Consider the following 22,114-nt stretch of genomic DNA (forward strand, 5'->3'; position numbering starts at 1 on the left):
GGGTTAAGGATCCGTCGTTGCCGTGAGCTGCGGTATAGGTTGCAGATGCGGCTCGGATCCCAAGGTGCTATGGCTGTGGCGTGGGCTGGCAGCTGTAGCTCCAATTCAACCCCTAGCCTGGGAACCTCCATATGCCGTGGGTGCAGCCCTAAAAAGAAAAAAAAAATTCTATGAGCATAGACTTGTCATAAAGATCTCTGTCCCTACTTAGGGACCAATGATTATTTCATTTCTCTAGCCTTTCCTCTTTCATGTGTAGTTTTTAGCTATTTCATTGTTATTAAAATGTTCTTCAGGGGAAATAATATGAGCTCTTAGCATCAAGTGCAACATGCAGGGCTCTAGGGATATTTGTTAAGTACCTGTTGACAATGCCACTGACAATGATAAAAGTCAAAACAGTTCATTAGTGTTGCACCTGTTAGTAATTTCAGCAAAACTTTGCATTAGACATAGGTTAAAACAACGGGAAGGTTTTCTGTGACTAGGGATGCTCGTCTTATGGATAGAGGGCTTTTCTCTCTCCATTTCTCTCAGCTTGGAATGGATTAACCGAGCAAGGCGAGACCTGGTAAAGGCAGAGCAGACAGGTGTGTCTGTGGTGACGGGAGCTGTGAGAAGGCGCTCTCTGCTTGTGCTGTTCCTTTACATGCACAGGTTAAACCCAGAGTTTATCCTCTGGGCTAAGACAACCCTTCTGTTCTTCCTTGTATGAGTACACACAGGGCTTTGTAGAAACAGAGCGCAGGTGCTCTGACTCAGAGAAGGAAACCTTGCAGCTAATTCTTAAAGGATGTGTAGCAGTCAGCGAAATGGACTGGAGCATTTGGGGAAAAGCTTTCTTCCTTCTGTCTCAGCCAAGACAGGCCAAGTTCAAAGTCCCGAAAGAGTGGCCTCTTTATAAAATACCTAAGGATTGGAACCCAGAGAGAGAGGAAGCTGAGAGACAAACTTCACCAATTTGACAACTTTATCTGGGGCCGCTCTGTATAGACAGAGACCTGTCTTATTTCAGAGCTTCTCCGTTTGTTTCTCAAAGGTTTTATGTTGTTTTCTGTATTTAATTGCAGTAACAAGTTTCGATGTTTATTGATGCTGACAGTGAAGACAAGCACATATAGAAACGGAGTCCCTGGAGTACATACACCTCTCTGGCAGAATACTTCCCATTATGTTACTGAATACATCCAATAGAGTCTGAAGATACAGCCTACATCGTATCCTACCAACTGGTTCGCCAAATAATAATACTATGAACAATGTCCACTTTATTTAAAAGTTAAGTCTCATGAGATTCAAACCAATTTTCCAAATCAGATCAGCTCCCCACACACAAAAATATATGGGTGCGCTGTGAGATTTTAAGAGAAAATTTATTAAGAGAATGTTGTTTATTTTATATCACCTATAGATTACATCTTAAAAGATGTCCTATTTATTTCAAATGTCTTTCCTACATGAAACAAGCCTGTTGCTAATAAACACACGTTTCCTGCCCCACCTGCTTCAGGCTCTTCTCATTTCCCATATCCCTCTTTTTTTTTCCCCTTAGAATTTTGTGTCCTCAAAATTTAAAGAGGCCTGTGGCTTTTAAGTTCTACAAGACCTCCAAAATGCTAACTGCATCTTCAATTCCACCACTTATTTCCTTTGCCTAAAAATAAACAGAAAAACAAACACACACTCCCCCACACATACAAACACACATCTACACACCATAAACACATTTCATGGGTTTCCACAGAAGGAAAGAGCTCAAGAGTGAAAAGTGGGGTGTATGTTGGAACCGGGGTGTGTGTTGATCTATAAATACCATTTCTTTCTTCCCTGCCTGAGTCTGAAACCATCTGACAAATGGGAATCATGAGGATCATCGAAATATCCGCTTTATTTGAGACAAAGATCTGGATTGAAGAACGACTTGCCTAGGCGGCAAACAGACTTACTAACGCGATACACACCAGAATGGGGCATTTATCAAACTGTTCATCAGGCAAAGGCAGGAAAAGCATAGTGTTCCTGACATGGAAGTAAGGACTGGTGTATGTCCCTGTAAATTTTATAGCAAAAAGAAGAACAGACAGCATCTTCCTTGAGGGAAAACTGGCTTCCAAAGAGTGAGAAAAGGGAGGGAAGAGAAGGATTCCCAGTTCCTTCTTTCAGTTTACCTTTCACATAAAGAAGAGAACGAGAGGGCAGGGGCCAGACAGAGCTCTTTCTCCGGTGGTGGTCCCTCCATGGGGAAACTTCAGGCAGAGAATGAGAAGCATCCCTCGTCTTCATGTTGAAGGACTTCTGTTAGCCCCTCTGCCTGAATTTAATTAGGCCACTTTGATTTTATTTAAACCTTTGGCAAGCTTCATGGCCACTCTGAACTATTCTTGGTTTGCTTATGCCTTTCGAAATTATCCTTAAGATAGTTCTGAGGGCCTGGCTCTTGAGAAAGAGGACATTTTGTTCCCCACTTGTTCTGAGCTAAACCAGAATGGAGCCAGATCTGGGTGCTTTCAAAACAGAACCTCTCTATTAGTCACAAAAATTAGAGGCAGTAAAACCTATCAGATCATCTGCTCCCTGCTCATGCCAAGTACAGGGAATACGGGCTGCTTATTCTCTTGAATTTACACTGTTTATCAGAAAAGTAACTAAATCAATCTTCCTCTGAAATGGATACTGAGGGTCCTATTGTGTCAGCAGACACATATTCAGAATGGATCCACAGCACATGAAAAGCATATACTCAGACAAAAGGAATCTGTACTGAGAAGACTCTTTTTTTTTTTTTTCCCCACAAGTCAATTTAATTCCTTAATCAACTCCTACGTAGCACTCAAATCATACCTCATTTTTCAATGTTCACTTTTATTTTGCTGAAATTATTCTCATCAGAATCATTATTTTCCATGTAAGATTTTCAATGAAAATGAGTTCTTGCTAATCAAGTTTTTATTCATATCAAAAATGATTGCATCAACAATTGGAAATTTTGTTATATATATAGATATCATTTCTACCCAGACCATTTATTCTAAATCAAATTCTGCAGAGAAATTTTTTTTAAAAAAACTTGCTTTTGTCGATAACCAGTATGACCACATGCCATATTTATACCATACCATAAAACTTTTGTATGCTTATCTTTACCACTGATACTCACTATAAATCGGATAGAAGAAAACAGCTTGTATTTATTTCTTAGCTAACTTATGAGAAAGTGGTACACAATTCACCTCTGTTATTCCAGGATTGGACAACTCTATTGCTAACTCAATTCTACTGTATATTTTGAATATTGCAATTTAAAAAGCTCCTTCTCCTGGTGGGGCAGAGAGCATATGGCAGGGCCAAATGTCTGGTTTGGTTCCATATTTATCATTATTTGGGAGTAAAGAAAGGTAGCCATGTTAAAAAGGAAAAACAAAAACCTCTGTTCTCTTTTTCCCCCCTTTAATCTTTGTTTTTGTTTGTTTGTTTTTACCCCGCGTCTTTTCAGCCTTATTGAAGTTTCTCAAACTTATGCTTTTATTCTGCTGTCACAATTCCATCCTCATTGTCCCTTGTTAGGTTCTCCATCCACCTACTGTTGGCCTTATTCTTTCTTTCTTGCATCTTCTGGATATCACTCCCTGTCTTGAACACTCTCCTTGAAAGCATTTAGCTGGACCTCTATAGTCCTATCACCATCTCTTACCTAGAGCTGCTTATCAGAGTCCTCAACGTCATGGTTACAAAGGCTCAGAGAACTTCTTGCCCCTGCCACTTAGCATCTCACTTGGATCCAGTGACCACATGGCAAGTGGCTGTGAACCTTTTTTTTCTATGGCTTTAAAAGCAGCACTGAAAATGACCTTCTTATCTGGCCTTGATTTTATGAGGCAGAGGGATGGATGTTACGATCTCAGGAGGACCTTGCCAGATTAAGGAGCTTGCAATCATCATTTTAGATTTATTGGACACCCCCCTGGGTGCTTGGACCTGGATTAGAATGATTTCACGCTTTATACCCTAAAATATAGTTTCTGCCTTTTCCTCAGCTGTTTAAAATACTATAGTACTGGTCTAAACTTTCTCGAGCATTTGTTATATTTCTGTTGTTATTGACTACTAAGTGGGTTTGCTTGTTTGCTTGTCTCATAGCTCAAGGGTTTTCAGAATATTTAGAGTTGTATAACCACCACTACAGTTCAATTTTAGAACATTTACAAAATCCCCCAAAGAAACCCAGCTCATATTCATTAGTGAACTTTTCTTATTCCCAAATTGGGGAACTACTACTATTCAATTTTCTGCCTCTATGGATTTGCCTATTCAGGAACATTTCAAATGGAATCATACTTTTGTGACTGGCTCTTTCATTTAGCCTAATATTATAGCATGTGTCAGTACTTTATTTTTTTATTCCTAAGCAATATTCTATTGCCTGAAAATGCCACATTTTGATTATCCATTCACCAGTTGATGGACATTTAGGTTGTTTCCACGTTTTAGTCATAACAAATAATGCTGCTATGAACATTCAGAGTGGGTTTTGTGTTTTAGTTTCTCTTGGATATCGATCTAGTACTGCTACAGACAAGTGCATGGTAACTTCATGACCACCATTTTGAGGAACTTCCAAACCGTTTTCTAAAATGCGTGGACTGTTTTAAATCTTCAAGTGTTCCAATTTCTCCCCATCCTCATTCAAATTTATCATCTGTCCTTTGGGCCATTTTAATGTGAGAGAAAAGGTATCTTGTAGTTTTATTTGCATTTTTAAAACATTTTATTTACTTTTCTATGGCTGTACCCACGGCACATGGAAGTTCCCCAGCCAGGAATTGAATCTGAGCTGCAGTTTTGACCCGTGCAGTGTTGGATCCTTTAACCCACTGCACCCAGCTGGGGATCAAACCCATGCCTCCAGAGTGACCTGAGCTACTGCAGTCAGATTCTTAACTCATTGCACCATAGCAGGAATCCCTCATTTGCATTTTTCCTAGTGATGAATGATGTAGAGCATCCTTCCATGTGATTATTTGCCATTCGTATTTTATTTGAAGAAATGTCTGTTTAAATCCTGTGCCCATTTCAAAATCTGGTTATGTGCCCATTTCAAAATCTGGTTATGTCTCAGTCAGTTCAGGTTGCTATAACAAAAATACCATAGACTGAGGGGCTTATAAATGATAAAAATTTATTTCTCACATTCTGGAAGCTGGGGAGTCTAAGATCAAGGTGCTGGCAGAATTAGTGTTTGGTGAGGACCCATTCCTGGCTTTTGTGTGTGTGTGTGTGTGTGTCTTTTTGCTATTTCTTGGGCTGCTCCTGCGGCATACGGAGGTTCCCACGCCAGGGGTCCAAAATATTCAGTCTATAGCAGACTGTCTTTTCATTATTGAGTTATTAAAAATTATTTTTCTTGGGGAGGGAGTACACCCATGGCATGCATAAGTTCCCTGACAAGGAATGGAATCCAAGCCATAGAAATAACCTGAACCACTGCTAGGCCACCACGAAGGAACTCCAAAAATTCTTTGTATATTTTGTATATAAAGCCTTCATCATATATGCTTTCAAATACTTTCTCTCATCCTGTGGTTGTTTTTTCACACACTAGATAGCATCCTTTTTAACTCTGGTGAGTCCAGTTTCCTGTTTTCTTTTGGTGCTTGTGTTTTTTGTTTGTTTGTTTGTTTGTTTGTTTTTTGTCATATTGAAGAAACCAATGCCTAACTTAAGATCACAGAGATTCATCCTTAAGTTTTTTTCTAATTTGATAGTTTTCACTTTTCTACGTAGATCTGTAATCCATTTTTAGTTGATATTTTTACATGGTGTAAGGTAAGAATTCAACTTTATTTTTTTGACTGTGGGCATCCAGTTTGTTGAAAAGACTTTCCTTTGCCCATTGAACTGTCTTGGCACTCTTCCTGAAAATCAATTGGGCATAAATGTAAAGATTTTTTTCTGGACTGGTAAATTCAATTCCTTTGATCCATATGTCTCATCTTAATGCCAGCACCACACTGTCTTGATTACTGTAAAGGAGTTTTGAAAACGAGAACTGTAAGTCCTGTAACTGTGTGCTTCTTTTTCAAGATGGTTTTTACTGTTCGGAGTCCCTCGAATGTCTATATAAATTTTAGAATCATTTCATCAATTACTACAGGAAAGTCAGCTGAAATGTGAAAAGGACAGTACTGAGTTGGTAGATGAGCTTGCTGAGGATTACGTCTTAACAATGTCAAGTCTTCTCATCCATGAATGTAGGATGTTGTTCCGATTACTTAGATCTTTAATTTCTTTCAGTGATGGCTCAGACATATTTCAGTATTACACTTTTTTTCCTAATTATTTTACATATATTATTATTCTTATAAGTGGGATTGTTTTCTTAATTTCATTTTTGGATCATTTATGGCTTGTGTATAGAGATACAACTGATTTTTGTACTTTGAGCTTGTATCCAGGTGCAAAGTTTAACTTGATTATTAGTACTAGTAGTTTTTAATGGATTTCTTTGTATTTTTTATAGACAAGATCATGTCGCTTGTAAATAGAAGTAGTTTTACGTCTTCTTCAAGGGCAGCTGGAGGTGAGTGACTGGTCCTTTCATCTTTCTTACATACATCCTGGTCATGAACCCAGGTTTATGCACACACATGACCTTTTGGATCCTCAGAAATATGTCAGAGCTTTTCAGGCTCCTCTATTGCTCATTCTCTAGCAATTTTTTTTTTTTAAATGCCTGGCAAAGCCCTTGTTTTCCATAGCTGAGATCACAGCCATAAGCAGTTGCTTCTGGAAGTTTACTATTGTGTTAGAATTGCCCTGGAGATAGGCCTCTGCTATCTGAGTCAAATCAAAGAGCCAATATACTCTGGGAGTAGAGATTTTCTAGGGCACTGCAATTTTAGACAGAATATTGACCAATTTCCTTGGATGATGGTTTTACTGGAATTCCACAAGTGGCCAGATTTCTCCATTGTCATCAATATTGTCAACTTTTGGGAGGATGCCACTGACTGGGGAGTGAAAGGGATGGGGATGACCTAGGTTAGAATGTCAGATAACCCACTGTCTCACTGATGTTCAGCAATTTTTTTTTTTTTTTTTTTTTTTTTTTTTGCATAGGTGATGTTTAGTTTACTCTTCAGTTAATTTTCACAGAATTAAATGGCTGACTTTAGGTGTTCTGCCTGTACTTTCATTGTTTTATAGGGAGAACAAGTTCACTAGGTCTTCACTTGACTGTTCCAGAGATCCATTTCCCTGAGAAGATTTTAAATAAATGAAAACCAGGTACTGGATACAAATATGAACACATTAAAGATGTGCTGGATTCACAATGCGAGAAACGGCAGATGTTATAACTGATCCAAAGAGGATCCAATGAATAGGTAAATGTGTAGGTTACAGATATTGAAATGAATGTATAAATGATTTTTCCTGAGGACTGGGAGGGCTGCCCCTCCACTGCACAGGATTCATTTGCATGTGTACAGATAAAAATTATTTTGCATTGCCATCAGTTACCTAAAACTCATAAAGTTGTAGACTAGCTCCCATAGAATCAGAGTCTATAAGGATGAAGGGTATGTTATAGAAATGTGTAGTTTTCCATTGAAGCACAACTTTTTTCCCCTACAGAATTGATAAGACTTTTGGACAAAGTAAACCTTATTTTGTTGAAAAACAAAATGGTAGAAAAGATAGTCTTCAAAGGGTATTTTTTATTTGACCATAATTGAACCACACCATAGATCAAAGCAGCATGAAACGGTAGATATAAGAAAAGAATCCTAGAACCTCATATTTTCATTTTCAAATCTTCCCAATCACCACCTTGTAATTACCAAGGCCATTCCATTTGAGAGATTTTCTCTGTCTCACATTCACCAAAGTTAAATTACCAGTGAATGTAAAGTATTTACATTTAGGGATTGGAAAACCATTGCTGACTTGACTTTGTGACGTGGGTATACCTATGAGTGCAATGTCAGGTGCAGAGAGAATGCTAATATTAAGATGGTTTGCAAGTTGCCTAAAATGGTTTCCTAGGTACTCAGTTTTCCAAGCCTTGCTGGACACACACTTCATGACTGTAATCACAGAGCAACAATCTACTTTTTACTTCAACTTCTTGAATCCTGGTAGAGAATATTCTGTGATTCAAAATTATAATGATGGAGTTCCCACTGTGGCTTAGCAGGTTATGAACCCAACTGGCATCCATGAGGACATGAGTTCCATCCTTGGCCTCCCTCAGTGGGTTAAGGATCCCACATTGCTGTGGCTGTGGCGCAGGCCGGCAGCTGCAGTTCCAATTCAGCCTCTGACCTGGGAACTTCCATACGCAGCAGGTGCGTCCCTAAAAAGTAAAAAAAAAAAAAAAAGGAATAAAATTATAATGCTGATGATCACAAAACAGATATAGATATGGGCCCAAAAGCCAATCAAATAAAATATTGTTCTGCTACATTTTAGCTTAGACTGGCTGTAGATTGAGACACATTTGTTGTCCGAAGCATTATTCTACTATAAAAATTTAGCAAGCCAATTCCTGTTGTCAAATATGGAATGGCATGTTGAGTAATATGAAAAAAAATATGTCTTGATGTATTTCTTCTAACAACTTCAATCAGAGTAACCTTAAATACAGTATACTCTCTTACAGCCTACTCATTTGCTTGAGATGGAAGAGCATATTGGGTAATGTTTGAGTTATGGGTACATAATTCCAAACTTTAGCTGATGAAAACTCACATCCATTCAAGATATGGCTTTTGAATTTTGGACGAATTAGAGAACTATTTGACTTTTGGATCAGAGGATTATGAGTGAAATAGGAGCATATCAATATACTTTAAGACACAGTTCAAAATTGAAGCTTCACCCTAAAATTGTTGTATAGGTTGGGTAATGGTCCCTCAAAGATATTAAATTCTGATCCCTGGAACCTGTAAGTGATCCCTTATATGGAAACAAGGTGTTTGTAAATGTGATTGAATCTTAAAATGGGGAGATTATCCTGGAATATCAGAGTGGGCTCTAAATGCTATTACATATATCCTGATAAGAGGGCAGCAGCAGCAGCTTGGCCAACACACAATAACAGGTGGACACAGAGAAGAGAGAGATTTGAAAATGCTGACTTTGAAGACTGGAGTGATGCAGCTGCAAGCCAAGCAATGCCAGCAACCACCAAAAGCTGTAAGGGGCAAGGACCGTATTTCCCTCTAAAGCCTCCAGAGGGAGTGCCGCTCCAAAACACCTTGATATCAGCCCAGGGAAACTGAATTCAGACTTCTGACTTCCAAATCTGTGACAGAACACCCGTTTCTGCTGTTTTAAGCCGCCAAGTTTATGGTAATTTGTTAATTACCAGCCTCAGTTAACTAATAAAATGGTGATGAAATCAGTGCATCCAACCCTTCAAACGGTTTTGGTGTTTGCTGAGATCAGTAGTTGTGTCTTTCACTCTAAGTCTCTTTGGATTATCCCACTGAGTTCTTTAGTTAGAATCACCCACTGCCTTCTCAGTTGTTCGTGCACTATCCATAATTTTGTACTAGCACATATCATATTATTCCAGTTTGTAAAAACCATCCTAAACTTAATAATCTAAAACAACCTCTATTTCATTGAACCCATTAATTCTGTGGGACAGGAATCTGTTAGGGTTCAGAAAGATGGCTTGGTCTGTTCCACAATCCCTAGGGCCTCACTGGGAAAACTGAAATGTCTGGGGAGCTGGAATCATACGGAAACTTATTCAGTCACATAACTGGTGCCTGGCTATAATGATTCAAAAGTTGAGCTCACCTTGCATGGTTGACTAGAGCCCTAGAGCCATGGAACCTGTCTGTCATCTGGTCTCAAACTCGAGTTCAAGGACGTTGACCTAGGTCTCTTTATATCCCCAATGCCGAGCACTCAGCAAATGTTTGAACTGAAGGCATAAAGGTTGGAGAGATGAAAAGAAGAAACATGAGAAGAAAAAGGAACTTGAAATTGACTAAATGAATCAGCCTTATAATGAGTGAGATTTCTTCTGGCATAAAAACAGCTTGGTGTGGGGGTCTACCTTGTCTTAACCTACACTTTCTTTCTACTCTGACTTCCTTTTGCATTCAGCCAAGACCAGAATACTCCTCATTTCAATGGTTCTCTGACATTTCCTGCAATTACCATTTTGCTTTCAGCTTCATCCTGGCAAAACTCTGCCCCTGGCCGACCTAACCATTCACCTCTCTGTGTGCTACTCAATTATTGTTCATTGCCAGATAAAATTCACACAGGCTTCTAGCATGCTGCAAGTTTCACAGTGGATGCCTTGTATTAGTTTGGACAGGTCTATAGATTGACTGGGTTTGGCTTCTGACTCTGGTTCTTCTTTCATTTCTCCTCCTGATGCCCAGACTGAAGGGGCATCAACTACTTGAGGCATGTCTTTCTCATGCCAGGGGTTAGGAACTCCCAGTGAGTAGAAATAGGTAATGCTTTTATTATTTAGGATCAAAACTGACACACTGTCCTTTTTGCCCACACTCCATTGCCCAAAACAAATCACTAGACTAAGCCAAACATGAAGCAGAGAAATATATTCCTTGCGTAGAGGCAAACAATGATACATTATTTTCCAATATTTTAGTAGATCCTCTTGGATCCCTCATCCTTTCTGCATATCTCGAATTCATGCTTCCTAAATTTCCCCCAAATGTCATTTATAATTTCCTTCAAGATCTCACCCTTTTCAGTAACCTACCTTCTTCTGAGCAAAAGAGTTCGTTTCTGACTTTAAGATCAGAGAAAATCAGAGATCTTTCAGCAGTGGATCCTGTAAACCAGTCACTTCTCTGCATTCTTCCCTCCCATCTTAATGGAAATCATATCCATTGTTCAGTTTAATGCTACTCCTTCCACTTTTCTGGAGCCCATCCCCTCCGATCTTCCTTGGGTTTGACATCATAAATTATATCCTCTTACCTTATAACTTTAAATTAGTCTTCTCTTCTTGTTAGTAGAATAACTACAAGACAGTATAAACTATGAAAGCTATCCCAAATTCAGCCATATGATTTTATTATGTGGAAATATTATTTCAATATAGGAAAAAACATAAGAATAACTCAGAATAGGCGTTCCCGTCATGATGCAGTGGAAACGAATCTGACTAGGAACTGTGAGGTTGCGGGTTCGATTCCTGGCCTTGCTCAGTGGGTTAAGGATCCGGCGTTGCCATGAGCTGTGGTGTAGGTTGCAGATGCGGCTCGGATCCTGCGTTGCTGTGGCTCTGGCGTAGGCAAGTGGCTACAGCTCCGATTAGACCCCTAGCCTGGGAACTTCCAAATGCTGCGGGAGCGGCCCTAGAAAAGGCAAAAAGACAGGAAAAAAAAAAAAAAAAAAAAAAGAATAACTCAGAATAGAATGAAACAGTTGATTAACTGAATCAACCTGTGGACACCCATGTGGGAAGACTTAAACTGATAGAGGACATGAAGTCTTTAAATTTTATTTTCTGCGAAGTAGCAATCTTAAGAAGAGACTCAAAGTGGCATCTGTGATAGTTAAAGAATTTTCTTGGATGCCTTCCCTCCTAGACCTCAAGGCAATTGAAATCTCTGGTTGCTAAGCCATGAGCTGAGATGAATTCTTTTTCTATTGCTGAGTAACAAATCATCGTCATACACTGATGGGCCTAAAACAACATATATTTATTATCTCAGTTTCTGTAGGTCTCCATGTCTGGATATGGTTTAACTGAGTCTTCCTAGGATTTGCGAAAATTTGGGTCAGCACTTTGATCTCATCTGAGACTCAGGATCATATTTATTGCTCTTACGGGTTGTTGGCAGAGTTCAGTTTCTCATAGTTGTAGGACTGAAGTCCCTTTTTTTTTTTCTTTCTGGTTGTGGTTTGGGTACTAAAGGCCAACCTCTCAGTCACTAAAGGCTGCCCCCAAGTCCTTGCCATGTGGTCCTTTGGAGAGGCAGTTCACACAATGGTTGTTTGCTTCTTTTTTGCTGTAGAGAATCTATCTTGCTGTGAAGCTCTCTTTTAAGGAAAGCCTAGATTCTACTTTAAATGACTCACCTAATTAGATCAGATCCACTGAGGCAAAATTCTCTTTTGATTATCTGAGTTTGGCACCTCAATTATATCTACAAAATTCCTTCTCATTTGCCATATAAAAGATATTGGATTTTGTCTCCAGTTCAATGGAAAGTTGTTTTGGAGTTTTAAATAGAAAATGATAGACTCTGTTTGCAGTTTGTAAGAATTACTCTGTCTGCATTTTAAAATAATGGTTTGGATAGTCAACTTTATGGGAACTTTGTGGGAACTTTATGGTTTAGACTCTTTATGGTAGCTTAGAGTAGGGCAATTATAGCAGCAAAAGGAAGTGGATATATTTAAGATATTTATCTGTTGAATAGACACAAACTGGCAAATAAAGTGTTTTTACAAGTGACATCCTGCCTTTTGGATCATGAAGCAGCATGGGTAGAGAAGCATACTGAAAAGAAGGACAAAAACACAGTTATGTATGAGACTGCAGTTGCATACAGGGATCTGGACTTAGGAGAGAGACCTAAAAAGGCATACATTCGGGATCTGCTGGTATGGAGATAGTATTTAAAACTGAGAGTAGAAAAGTCCAAGACATTAGCAAATGTAGAATGAGGGGAAAAAAAAGAATGCCTGGGTGAAGCAATGGGGAAGTCTAAAAATTAGAGGTTAAGTAGGGAAGGATAACCCATGAAAAGAATCTGGAGAAGGGACTAAAGAAATAAGAAGAAAACTAGGAAAGGTGGAATCCTAAATGCCTAGAGAAGAGGTTTTTCAGAGGAAGGCATGTTCTTTTTTTTTTTTTTTTTTTTTTTGTCTTTTGTCTTTTGTTGTTGTTGTTGTTGTTGTTGTTGTTGTTGCTATTTCTTGGGCCGCTCCCGCGGCATATGGAGATTCCTAGGCTAGGGGTTGAATCGGAGCTGTAGCCACCGGCCTACACCAGAGCCACAGCAACGCGGGATCCGAGCCGTGTCTGCAACCTACACCACAGCTCACGGCAACGCCGGATCGTTAACCCACTGAGCAAGGGCAGGGATCGAACCCGCAACCTCATGGTTCCTAGTCGGATTCGTTAACCACTGCGCCACGACGGGAACTCCGGCATGTTCTTTTGTGTTGAGTTTTGCAGAGGTCTAAATGGTCGGAGAGGTATTTATTATTGTTCAGCTACAGATTGGTCATTGTGATCTTAGCAAGGAGAGTTTTAGTAGTATGCTGAGAGAAGAGAGAATGAAATGTGAAAAGAAGCAACTCCAAGTTATTTGGCTACAAAAGGTAGGTAAGAAAAAATACGGTAATTGGAGAGAGTTACATGTTGTGGGACTTTTTTTAAGGTTATTAGAATTGCTAGAAATTTGAATGCTAATTTTAAAAAAAAGGTAGCAGAAAAAAAAGTGATAATATGAAGAATCCAGCATGAGGGGTTATTACCAAAGAAAGGGTCCCTGAAAGAATGGGAGGGAATGGCATCCACAACACAGGTGGAGAGATGAGTCTGAGAGAGGGAAGGACATTGACTGTATAGTTATAGGAGGAAGAAAGGTGAAGGATGGATCCAGACACATTTGGCGAATTTGGTTGTGGGGAAATGAGGAAGTATGTATCTGATAGCCGTAACTTATAGAGAGTGAGGGATAGAAGCTATTTGCAGAGACGGCAGAAATTGCTAAGTGGTGCTGAGAGCCCTGTTGAAGTTGGTGAACATGAGTGTTTAGGTCTGTCAATTATCTTAGTCATATAATTTTTCCTCTTAAAATCCAAACTCCTTCCCATAATGATTCTCAACTGAATGTTTTCTTCAGAATTACATGAAAACTTTTTCCTGATCTTCAACTCAGACCAAATGATTCAAAATGTCTGGGTATGAGGAATGATATGTCTCCTTACAACTTCCATACATTTTTTTCCTTTGCTTATGATGCACAGAATTACTCTCTTGGCATAACATACAAGGCTTTTCATGACTATGCTGCTTTTGACGTGTGTTCATCTTTACCTCCTACTACTTACTCTTTGTTTTGAACTCCACATGCGAAATCCCATAATAAACTACATATTTCTCATTATTTTATCACCCCTGACCTTGGAGAGCCAAACAGTTCACACATCTTAATTACTCATAGAGAAGTCTTTTTTATTATTATTATTACTCGAATGAATTTACCACATCTGTAGTTGTATAATCTTAACAATCTGATTTCACAGGATTTCCATCCCACTCATAGAGAAGTCTTAATTCTCCATCAGTAGTTACGGAACACAGATCAATTCCTACATTCTTTTCAGCATCTCTCAGAAAAGGGCTAGGGGTCTGGCCAGCATTGTCTAGATGCCGTTATTAAAAGCAGGAGTTCAGAACATAACAATTGTGACAGAAAAACATTGACTCTACTGGGAGCTCTGGTGCAAGTACAAAACCAAATTAAAAAGTCTTTTCCATGTTTTCTGGAACCGGGGCACCAGTCAAACCAAGACAAGAGAAGAAAATCAAGTTCCACGAAAGCCAAGAGTGCCTGCCATCTTTAAAGGCACAAAGCACCAAGAGTCATGGTGTTTCAGAGATACAGAGAGGACGGAGTTTTAGAACAGAGGGAGACTAATCAAATGGGTCAGATGCTGCAGACAGTCATGTCAGATAAGAACTGAGAATCATTCATTGTCTTTGGAAATACAGAAGCCCTTGGTGACCTTTGTAAAAAGCAGTTCTAGCGGCCACAGGGAACAAAAGCCAGATCACAGCAGGGTGAGGAATAAATTGCTTATTAGGAAGTAGAGACTGCATGTAGCAGGAAATTCTTTAAGACGTTTGAAAGTAAAGAAGCAGAGTAGAGGGGAGTATGCGGTCACAGAGAAGCATTTTCTAAATTCAAGACTGGGGAGACTTAACTCTCCATATATACATAGACAGGTCTATCAGTTACAGGGCAGGATCCAGGAAAGAAAAAGAAGAAAAGGAAGAGGGTGAGGAAGAGGATGATAGAGAGCAGAGGAGGAAGAGGGAGGAGGGGGAGGAGACAAGGGTGGGGGAGGAGGGATGGTAACTGATGAAACAAGGTTCTTGAGGAGAAACTGGAATTCATAGGAGAAGGAACTTTAAATAGAAAGAGGAAATAATCTTTCACCAAGAAAGGGAGAAATGCTGAAAGGATGCAGATGGATGAAATACACAGTAGGCTCTGAGAAGCAAATGTCGAAAGAGCTCTTATTTTCTAGCCTCACTTTGATCAAGTGAAATAAAATACCCATAAGTAAGAGTGAGGGTAGAGACATCAAATCTGGTTGTGAGGAGAAGTGGAATTTTGTAATACAGCATCTGAGGGAAGAGCCAAAGGGGACTAGTGAAGAACACAGGGAAAGATATACCTTAGTAATAACTGACGTTGGAGACCACGAATGCGAATTATCTCTGATGATATGATTTTACTCTAGCAGTGCTCAGCGTTGAGAGTTATGCCTATATGTTAAAGATATTTAAATGATACTGTTCTTTTAATTTCAGTGATATATAGTAATATCATCTCATGAGGTAGGGCTTTTTTTTCCCCAAACTATAAATGCCAATCTTCATTCCACCAAAGACACTACTACAAGGATTTATCACGAACCCCACACATGAAATGATCATAAAACGTGTCATTTAAGAAATGTTGCAAATTGTGCTATGGAAACAGATGGCACAGCTCTGCAATATAAGCAGCAATGCCTTCACCAGCTGTTGATTTTGTTTGCAAAATTTAAATCACTTATAATGGCCACTGATGCTGATGCGAAGTGTATCTAATGTGATCCCACGAGTTCTAAGAATGATTAAGTGTCCTAGGTTTAGGAGAGGTTGGGGTAAATAGGTATGCATTAGGTATGCGAAAAACACTATTTGTTGAATGACTAAGTGAATAAAAAAAAATAAAATGAATGCACACAATAAAAAATTGAAAACACGGAGTTCCCGTCGTGGCGCAGTGGTTAACGAATCCGACTAGGAACCATGAGGTTGCAGGTTCGGTCCCTGCCCTTGCTCAGTGGGTTAAGGATCCGGCGTTGCCGTGAGCTGTGGTGTTGGTTGCAGACGCGGTTCGGATCCTCCATTGCTGTGGCTCTGGCGTAGGCTGGTGGCTGCAGCTCCGACTGGACCCCTAGCGTGGGAACCTCCATATGCCACGGGAGCAGCCCAAGAAATAGCAAAAAGACAAAAAAAAAAAAAAAATGAAAACTATTATCTATGTATTTATAAATCTTTCTTATTCATGTAAATCAGGAGTTCTTTGAGGATAGGATTTGTTTAATTGTTTGTTCCTCTCCAAGTGCTAGGCACATAGCAGAGGCTCAATAAATATTTGTTGGTTGATTGGTTAAAATCTGTATTTTACCCAGGAGAGTAGAAAGCTAAGGGATATATCCTCTAACACACAAAGTCAGAATTCACTGAGTACCTGTTGCCTACCTTCACACATGTTGTATGTCAGGAATTTAATCCTTTGAATGTGGTTTGAAGAACAATTGCAGGGTATACTGCTCCACTGCCAAGGTTCCATTTGCCACTATGACTAACTACTTATGCTCCAATCTGTTTCTCTTCTGTTCCAGTCATCTACCACCCTGGCACCACTGTGCAGTATTTTTTGCATCTACTGAAGACAGTATGTTATATATAACAAGTGCCTTAAAACAAGCTGCTGTTAACAGTGGACACTTTAAATGGAAATATTTTATAACCACTTTGGGGACATCATTCAATGTATAAAAAGGTTAATTTCTATTTATGGGAAAATTATGAAAGTCTAAATTAGTTAAAATGGATAAGTAATATAGTCAACTAATTCATATAGATTGACCTATTTTTGTTTGGCTATTATAACATGATACAATAATAGATGTAAGAAATCTAAGGATTATCAGTTGTTCAAAATGACACATTTGTGAGGAGATACTATTTATAACTAAAATATATATATTTTTTCTTTCTGAAAAGCCACCAAACAATTTTATGCTGATTAGTACATAGCAAAATATACTTGGAATGAGCTTCAAAAACAAATCTAACTCTAAGTTTTGCCAAAATTAATAGCAAATTGTCATTATGAAAAGGAACAGCTCTTTATTTTGAGAAGATAGTAAATTGCGTTTTGAATACACAATTTCTGCCTTTTCCCCCAATGGGGCCATACAATCACTCAGGATATGAATATATCATCATTTGCCTGAAGGGATGCCCTGGGCCCTCAAGCAAGGTAGCAGCCCTGGTATTTGGACTGGATGTCATGAGCCTGTGATCATCTTTTCTTTTTTTCTTTTATTTCCAAGCCCACACCTGTGGCATATAGAAGTTCCTGGGCTATGGTTCAAACTGGAGCCATAACTATCACCTGCACCATAGCAACAGCAATGGCAATGCTGGATCCAAGCTCATTTGTGACCTATGCCACAGCTTAAGGCAACACCAGATCCTCAACCCACTGAGCAAGGCCAGGGATTGAACCCACATCCTCATGGACGCTATGTCAAGTTCTTAACCTGCTGAGCCACAATGGGAACTCCATATGATTCTGTCTTTTAAATTATTTCTTGACTCTTTACTGATTCCTTGCAAAGATGACGATGTTTGTTGCTATTGAATACCCAAGGGGGAAAATTGCAACATATGAGGATATCTCCTACAGCCTTCTGGACATAATGCAGAATAACTGGTGCTTCCATAATGGAGTACATGTGATAAATTGTAGATATTTCCTGACACTCCTAAGCAATGCCAGTGGAACAGAGATTTACAGCTTCCTTAAAAAGTTTTAGGCTACTTCAGTTATTTTAGGAATCAAATAAATCCCTATAGAACAGGAAAGAAAAAGGAAATTATCTTTTTACATGGTCTCTGTTGATCTGTATATTTCAGCCCTCAGATAAGCACAGACATAGTTGAAGATATAGAAAAGAGTCTACATCCACCCAAGAACAGATTTCAGATCTAAGATAATTCAATTCCATAATTCACATAAACCTCCAAGAAGTTGGAACTAATTTCCATATATGAATTAGAGAATCAGCAACATTCAGAACCCATTCTTTGCCTTTCCACTTTCACTCTGGAACTTCTGGAGTTATCAGGTGGTAAAACGATAAGCACACAGCAGAGGCAAATAGGTTAGTCCTACAGGTCAAATGATGCGGATAGAATGCTTATCAATTTATTATTTATGACAAAGCCAATATTCTAGAAAGTAAACTGGGGGGACAGTATCAAGATAGTGGAGGAATAAGACGTTGCACTCATGTTCTCCCACAAACACATCACGAAAAACCATCTACATGTAGAACAACAGGCACAGAACATCTAGTGAATGCTGGCAAAAGACCTTAAACTTCCAAAGAGGGTGAGGTCTCCACATAGCTAGGTAGAACAAAAGGAAGAAGAAAAAAAAAAGAGGGGGGGGGAATAGAAGAAAAAAATAGTGAGGACAGGACCAGCACTCCTGAGAAGAAGCTATAAAAGAGGAAAGGAACCCACAACCTGGGAGGCCACCTAACTGACAGGGGGTAATAGCCAAGAGAGAAGGAGAACCTCAAATTGGAGAAAAATGCAGCAGCCAAACTGAGGAGGGCAAAGGAGAATGAGGGGTGCATAGACAATTGGTACCACTGCCCCTGGACACCACAGCCTTAGACACTTGGGTGGGGGCTGGGTGCTGAGACTCAGACTTCAGAGTTGAATTCCAAGGAGAAGGGCTGTGTGAAGATAGCCTCAGGGGCTAGAGAGCAGTGCACCATGGGCTGGAACCAGAGCACCACAGCTGAGGGAGTGCAAGAGGAGGCCTGGGCCCACAGGAGAAGCAGGAAGCCACAGCTGGAGAGGGCTAGAGGAGGAAGGGCAGGATACCATAAGATCTCTTTTTCTGAGCATACACGGGCTCTCAGATGGCAGGATACCTCTAGCATGAGCTCTTGGGCAGCATGTGCCTCCTGTACAGGCTGCTGGGGCAGATTGCTGCAAACATCTCAGACTCCAGATGTGGGCCCTGCCCATCACTACTAGGCGTCTGTGAACAGGAACCACTCGCAGCCCCAGTCACCTCAGCGGTTGCCACAGAGAGGGGCACTGCAATGGAGAGCCACCTGTTGCCCTTGCTCCCCTAAGAAGGCACATGCCCTGCTTACAGGTCTAAAGGGAAAAAGAAAAAAAAAAAAAAAAAAAGCAATTTGTAAAAGCAATGATAAACACAAGGATCAGCAAAAGGATAAACATGAAGATGCAAAAAAGAACATCAAATCACAAAATGTGAGAAGGAAAGTAGGAAAATCTAGATTCTTTTTTCTTTTTTTAAGAATATGTTTGAGCCTATGTGACTATAAGACTAAAGCAAGCAGATAAAGGGAGGAGTTAACATACTTGAAAAACAGGGAAACCACAAATCAAAACCAAACATTACATTCACAAAAACTAAAAAGAAAAGTACACAAGCATAAAAGGAAATCATCCAACCAAAAAAGAAAGGAACGAAGGAGAAACATAGAATCAGTTGGAAAACAAAAGTTTAAAATGGCAATAAATACATATTTATCAAGAATTATCTTAAATGTCAATGGACTGAATGCTCCAATCAAAAGACAGAGTGGCAGATAGGATAAAAAAAAACCCATTAGCCTACAATATGCTGCCTATGAGAGACTTACCTTAGGGCAAAGGACACATAAATTGAAAGTAAGAGGATGGAAAAAGCTATTTCATGAGAATGGAAAAGACAGTAAAGCAGGAGTCATAATACTCAAATCAGACAAAATATACTTTAAACAAAGGCAATAAAGACAATGGAAGACACTATTTAATGACAAAATGATCAATATATATGCCCCTAAAATAGAAGCATCCAAATATATACAACAAATACTAACAGATATCAAAGGAGAAATTTAGGGGAATACAATAATAGTAGAATATTCTAGCACTCCACTCATATCAATGGAGGAATCTTCTAGACAGAAATCAATAAGGCAACAGAGATCCTAGATGGTACAATAGAACAGTTAGACTTAATTGATATTTTCAGGACACTATATCCAAAAAAACCCATTCCTTCCAAGTGCACATGGAACATTCTCAAGGATTGACCACATGCTGGGGCAAAAAACTCACCTCAACAAATTTAAGAGTATATAAATATTTCAAGCATTTTTGACCACAGTGCATGAAACTAGAAATCAACCACATGAAAAGAAATGAGAAAAAAGTGACTATATGGAGACTAAACAACATGCTACTAAAAAACCAATGGGTCAATGAGGAAATCAAAAGGAAATTAAAAAATACCTTGAGACAAAGGTAAATGAAAACACAACCATTAAAAAATCTATGGGATGCTGCAAAAGCAGTTCTTAGAGGGAAGTTCATAGCAGTATAGGCCTTCCTCAAAAAAGAAGAAAAAAATCAAATCAAAAACATAATCTACCACCTAAAAGAATTAGAAAAAGAAGAACAACAACCAAAAAAAAAAAAAAACCTAAAATCAACAGAAGGAAGGAAATCATAAAGATCATAGAGGAAACCAATAAAATAGAAATTTTTAAAAAAATAGAAAAAAATCAATAAAACCAAGAGCTGGCTCTTTGAAAGGTTAATAAGCAAAACTGAAAAACCTCTGGCCAGACTCACCAAAACAAAAGAGAGAGAACTCAAATAAGCAAAATAAGAAATGAAAAAGGAGAAATCTCAATGATACTGCAGAAATACAAAAACCATAGGAGCATACTATGAACAATTATATGCCAACAAATTTGACAACCTAGACAAAATGGACAACTTTTTAGAGACATACAGCTCACCAAAATGGAATCAAGAAGAAACAGATCATTTAAACAGACCCATCACTAGAAATGAAATTGAATATATAATATAAATACTCCCTACAAACAAAGTCCAGGAGCAGATGGGCTCACAGTGTAAATTCTACAAAGCATGAAAAGATGAACTTATACCCATCCTTCTTAAAATTTTCTAAAAGACTAAAGAAGAAGGAACACTCTCAAAGACATTGTATGAAGCCATCATCACCCTAATACCAAATCCAGACAAAGATACTACCAAAACAGAAAATTACCAATTTCTTTGATGAATATAGATGCAAAAAATCTCAATGAAATTTTAGCCAACTGAATCCAACACACAAAAAAGATCATACGCCATGACCAAGTGGGTTTCATGCCAAGTAAATAAGGATGGTTCAGCATATGCAAATCAACACAATACACCACATTAAAAAAGAAAAGTCAAAAACCACATGATCACCTCAATAGATTCAGAGAAAGCATTTGAAAAAGTTCAACATCCATTCACGATCAAAACTCTTACCAAAGTGGGTATGGAGGGAACGTACCTTAACATCATAAAAGCCATTTATGACAAACCCACAGCAAATATAATATTCAAATAAGAAAAGCTAAAAGCTTCCCCACTAAAATCTGGAACAAGATAAGGATGCTCATTCTCACCACTCTCATTCAACATAGTATCAGAAGTCCTCGCCACAGCAATCAGACAAACCAAAAAAATAAAAGGTATTCATACTGGAAGAGAAGAGGTAAAATTGTCACTATATTTAGAAAACCCTAAGGACTCTACATAAAAACTACTTGAACTGATCAACAAATACAGAAAAATAGCAGGATACAAGATTAATATTTAGAAATCAGTTGCATTTCTATATACTAACAATGAAATATTAGGAAAGGAATATTAAAAAAATACCTTTTAAAATTATACCCCAAAAAGTTAAATCCTAGGAATAAACCTTACCAAGGAGGTGAAAGATTTATATACTGAGAACTATAAAACATTAATCAAGGAGATTAAAGAGGATTCAAAGAAATGGAAAAATATCTCATGATCCTGGATTGGAAGAATTAATATCATTAAAATGGCCATACTACCCAAAGCAGTTTACAGATTTAATGTGATCCCTATCATATTACCCATGACATTTTTCACGGAACTAGAACAAGCAATACAAAAATGTATATGGAACCATGAAAGATCCAGGCTTACCAAAGCAATCTTGAGGGGAAATAAGACAAGCAG

The 22,114-nt window shown here is 38.7% G+C and overlaps 1 protein-coding gene and 1 long non-coding RNA gene across 21 annotated transcripts in view; one reads left to right on the forward strand and one right to left on the reverse strand.

The window, feature by feature from the left end:
- LOC102159120 (uncharacterized) overlaps positions 1 to 22,114 on the forward strand; it is a 654,277-nt gene that overhangs the window by 625,745 nt on the left and 6,418 nt on the right. For 6 of the 16 annotated variants that reach the window (XR_014804441.1, XR_014804447.1, XR_014804442.1 and 3 more), the window contains 2 exons: positions 6,518 to 6,577; positions 7,204 to 7,382. Coding sequence is in view for 3 of the 16 variants with exons in the window: in XM_084957610.1 (XP_084813736.1) it covers positions 6,518 to 6,577; positions 7,204 to 7,277 (134 nt within the window). In the remaining 13 variants the exon portion in view is untranslated. Of the gene's footprint in view, positions 1 to 1,070; positions 1,269 to 6,517; positions 6,578 to 7,203; positions 9,409 to 16,638; positions 16,800 to 22,114 lie in introns of those variants that run through there. The other 10 variants (XR_014804446.1, XR_014804449.1, XR_014804457.1 and 7 more) reach the window with 6 other exon arrangements.
- LOC146403579 (uncharacterized) overlaps positions 1 to 22,114 on the reverse strand; it is a 408,191-nt gene that overhangs the window by 75,804 nt on the left and 310,273 nt on the right. The gene's annotated exons all lie outside the window — the stretch shown is intronic.

This window comes from Sus scrofa, chromosome 5 (assembly GCF_054392235.1).
Source record: "Sus scrofa isolate SSC_HxYL_T2T_F1_AM1 chromosome 5, Sscrofa_HxYL_maternal_Yorkshire_Landrace_v2.0, whole genome shotgun sequence".
In the NCBI taxonomy this organism is placed as follows: domain Eukaryota; kingdom Metazoa; phylum Chordata; class Mammalia; order Artiodactyla; family Suidae; genus Sus; species Sus scrofa.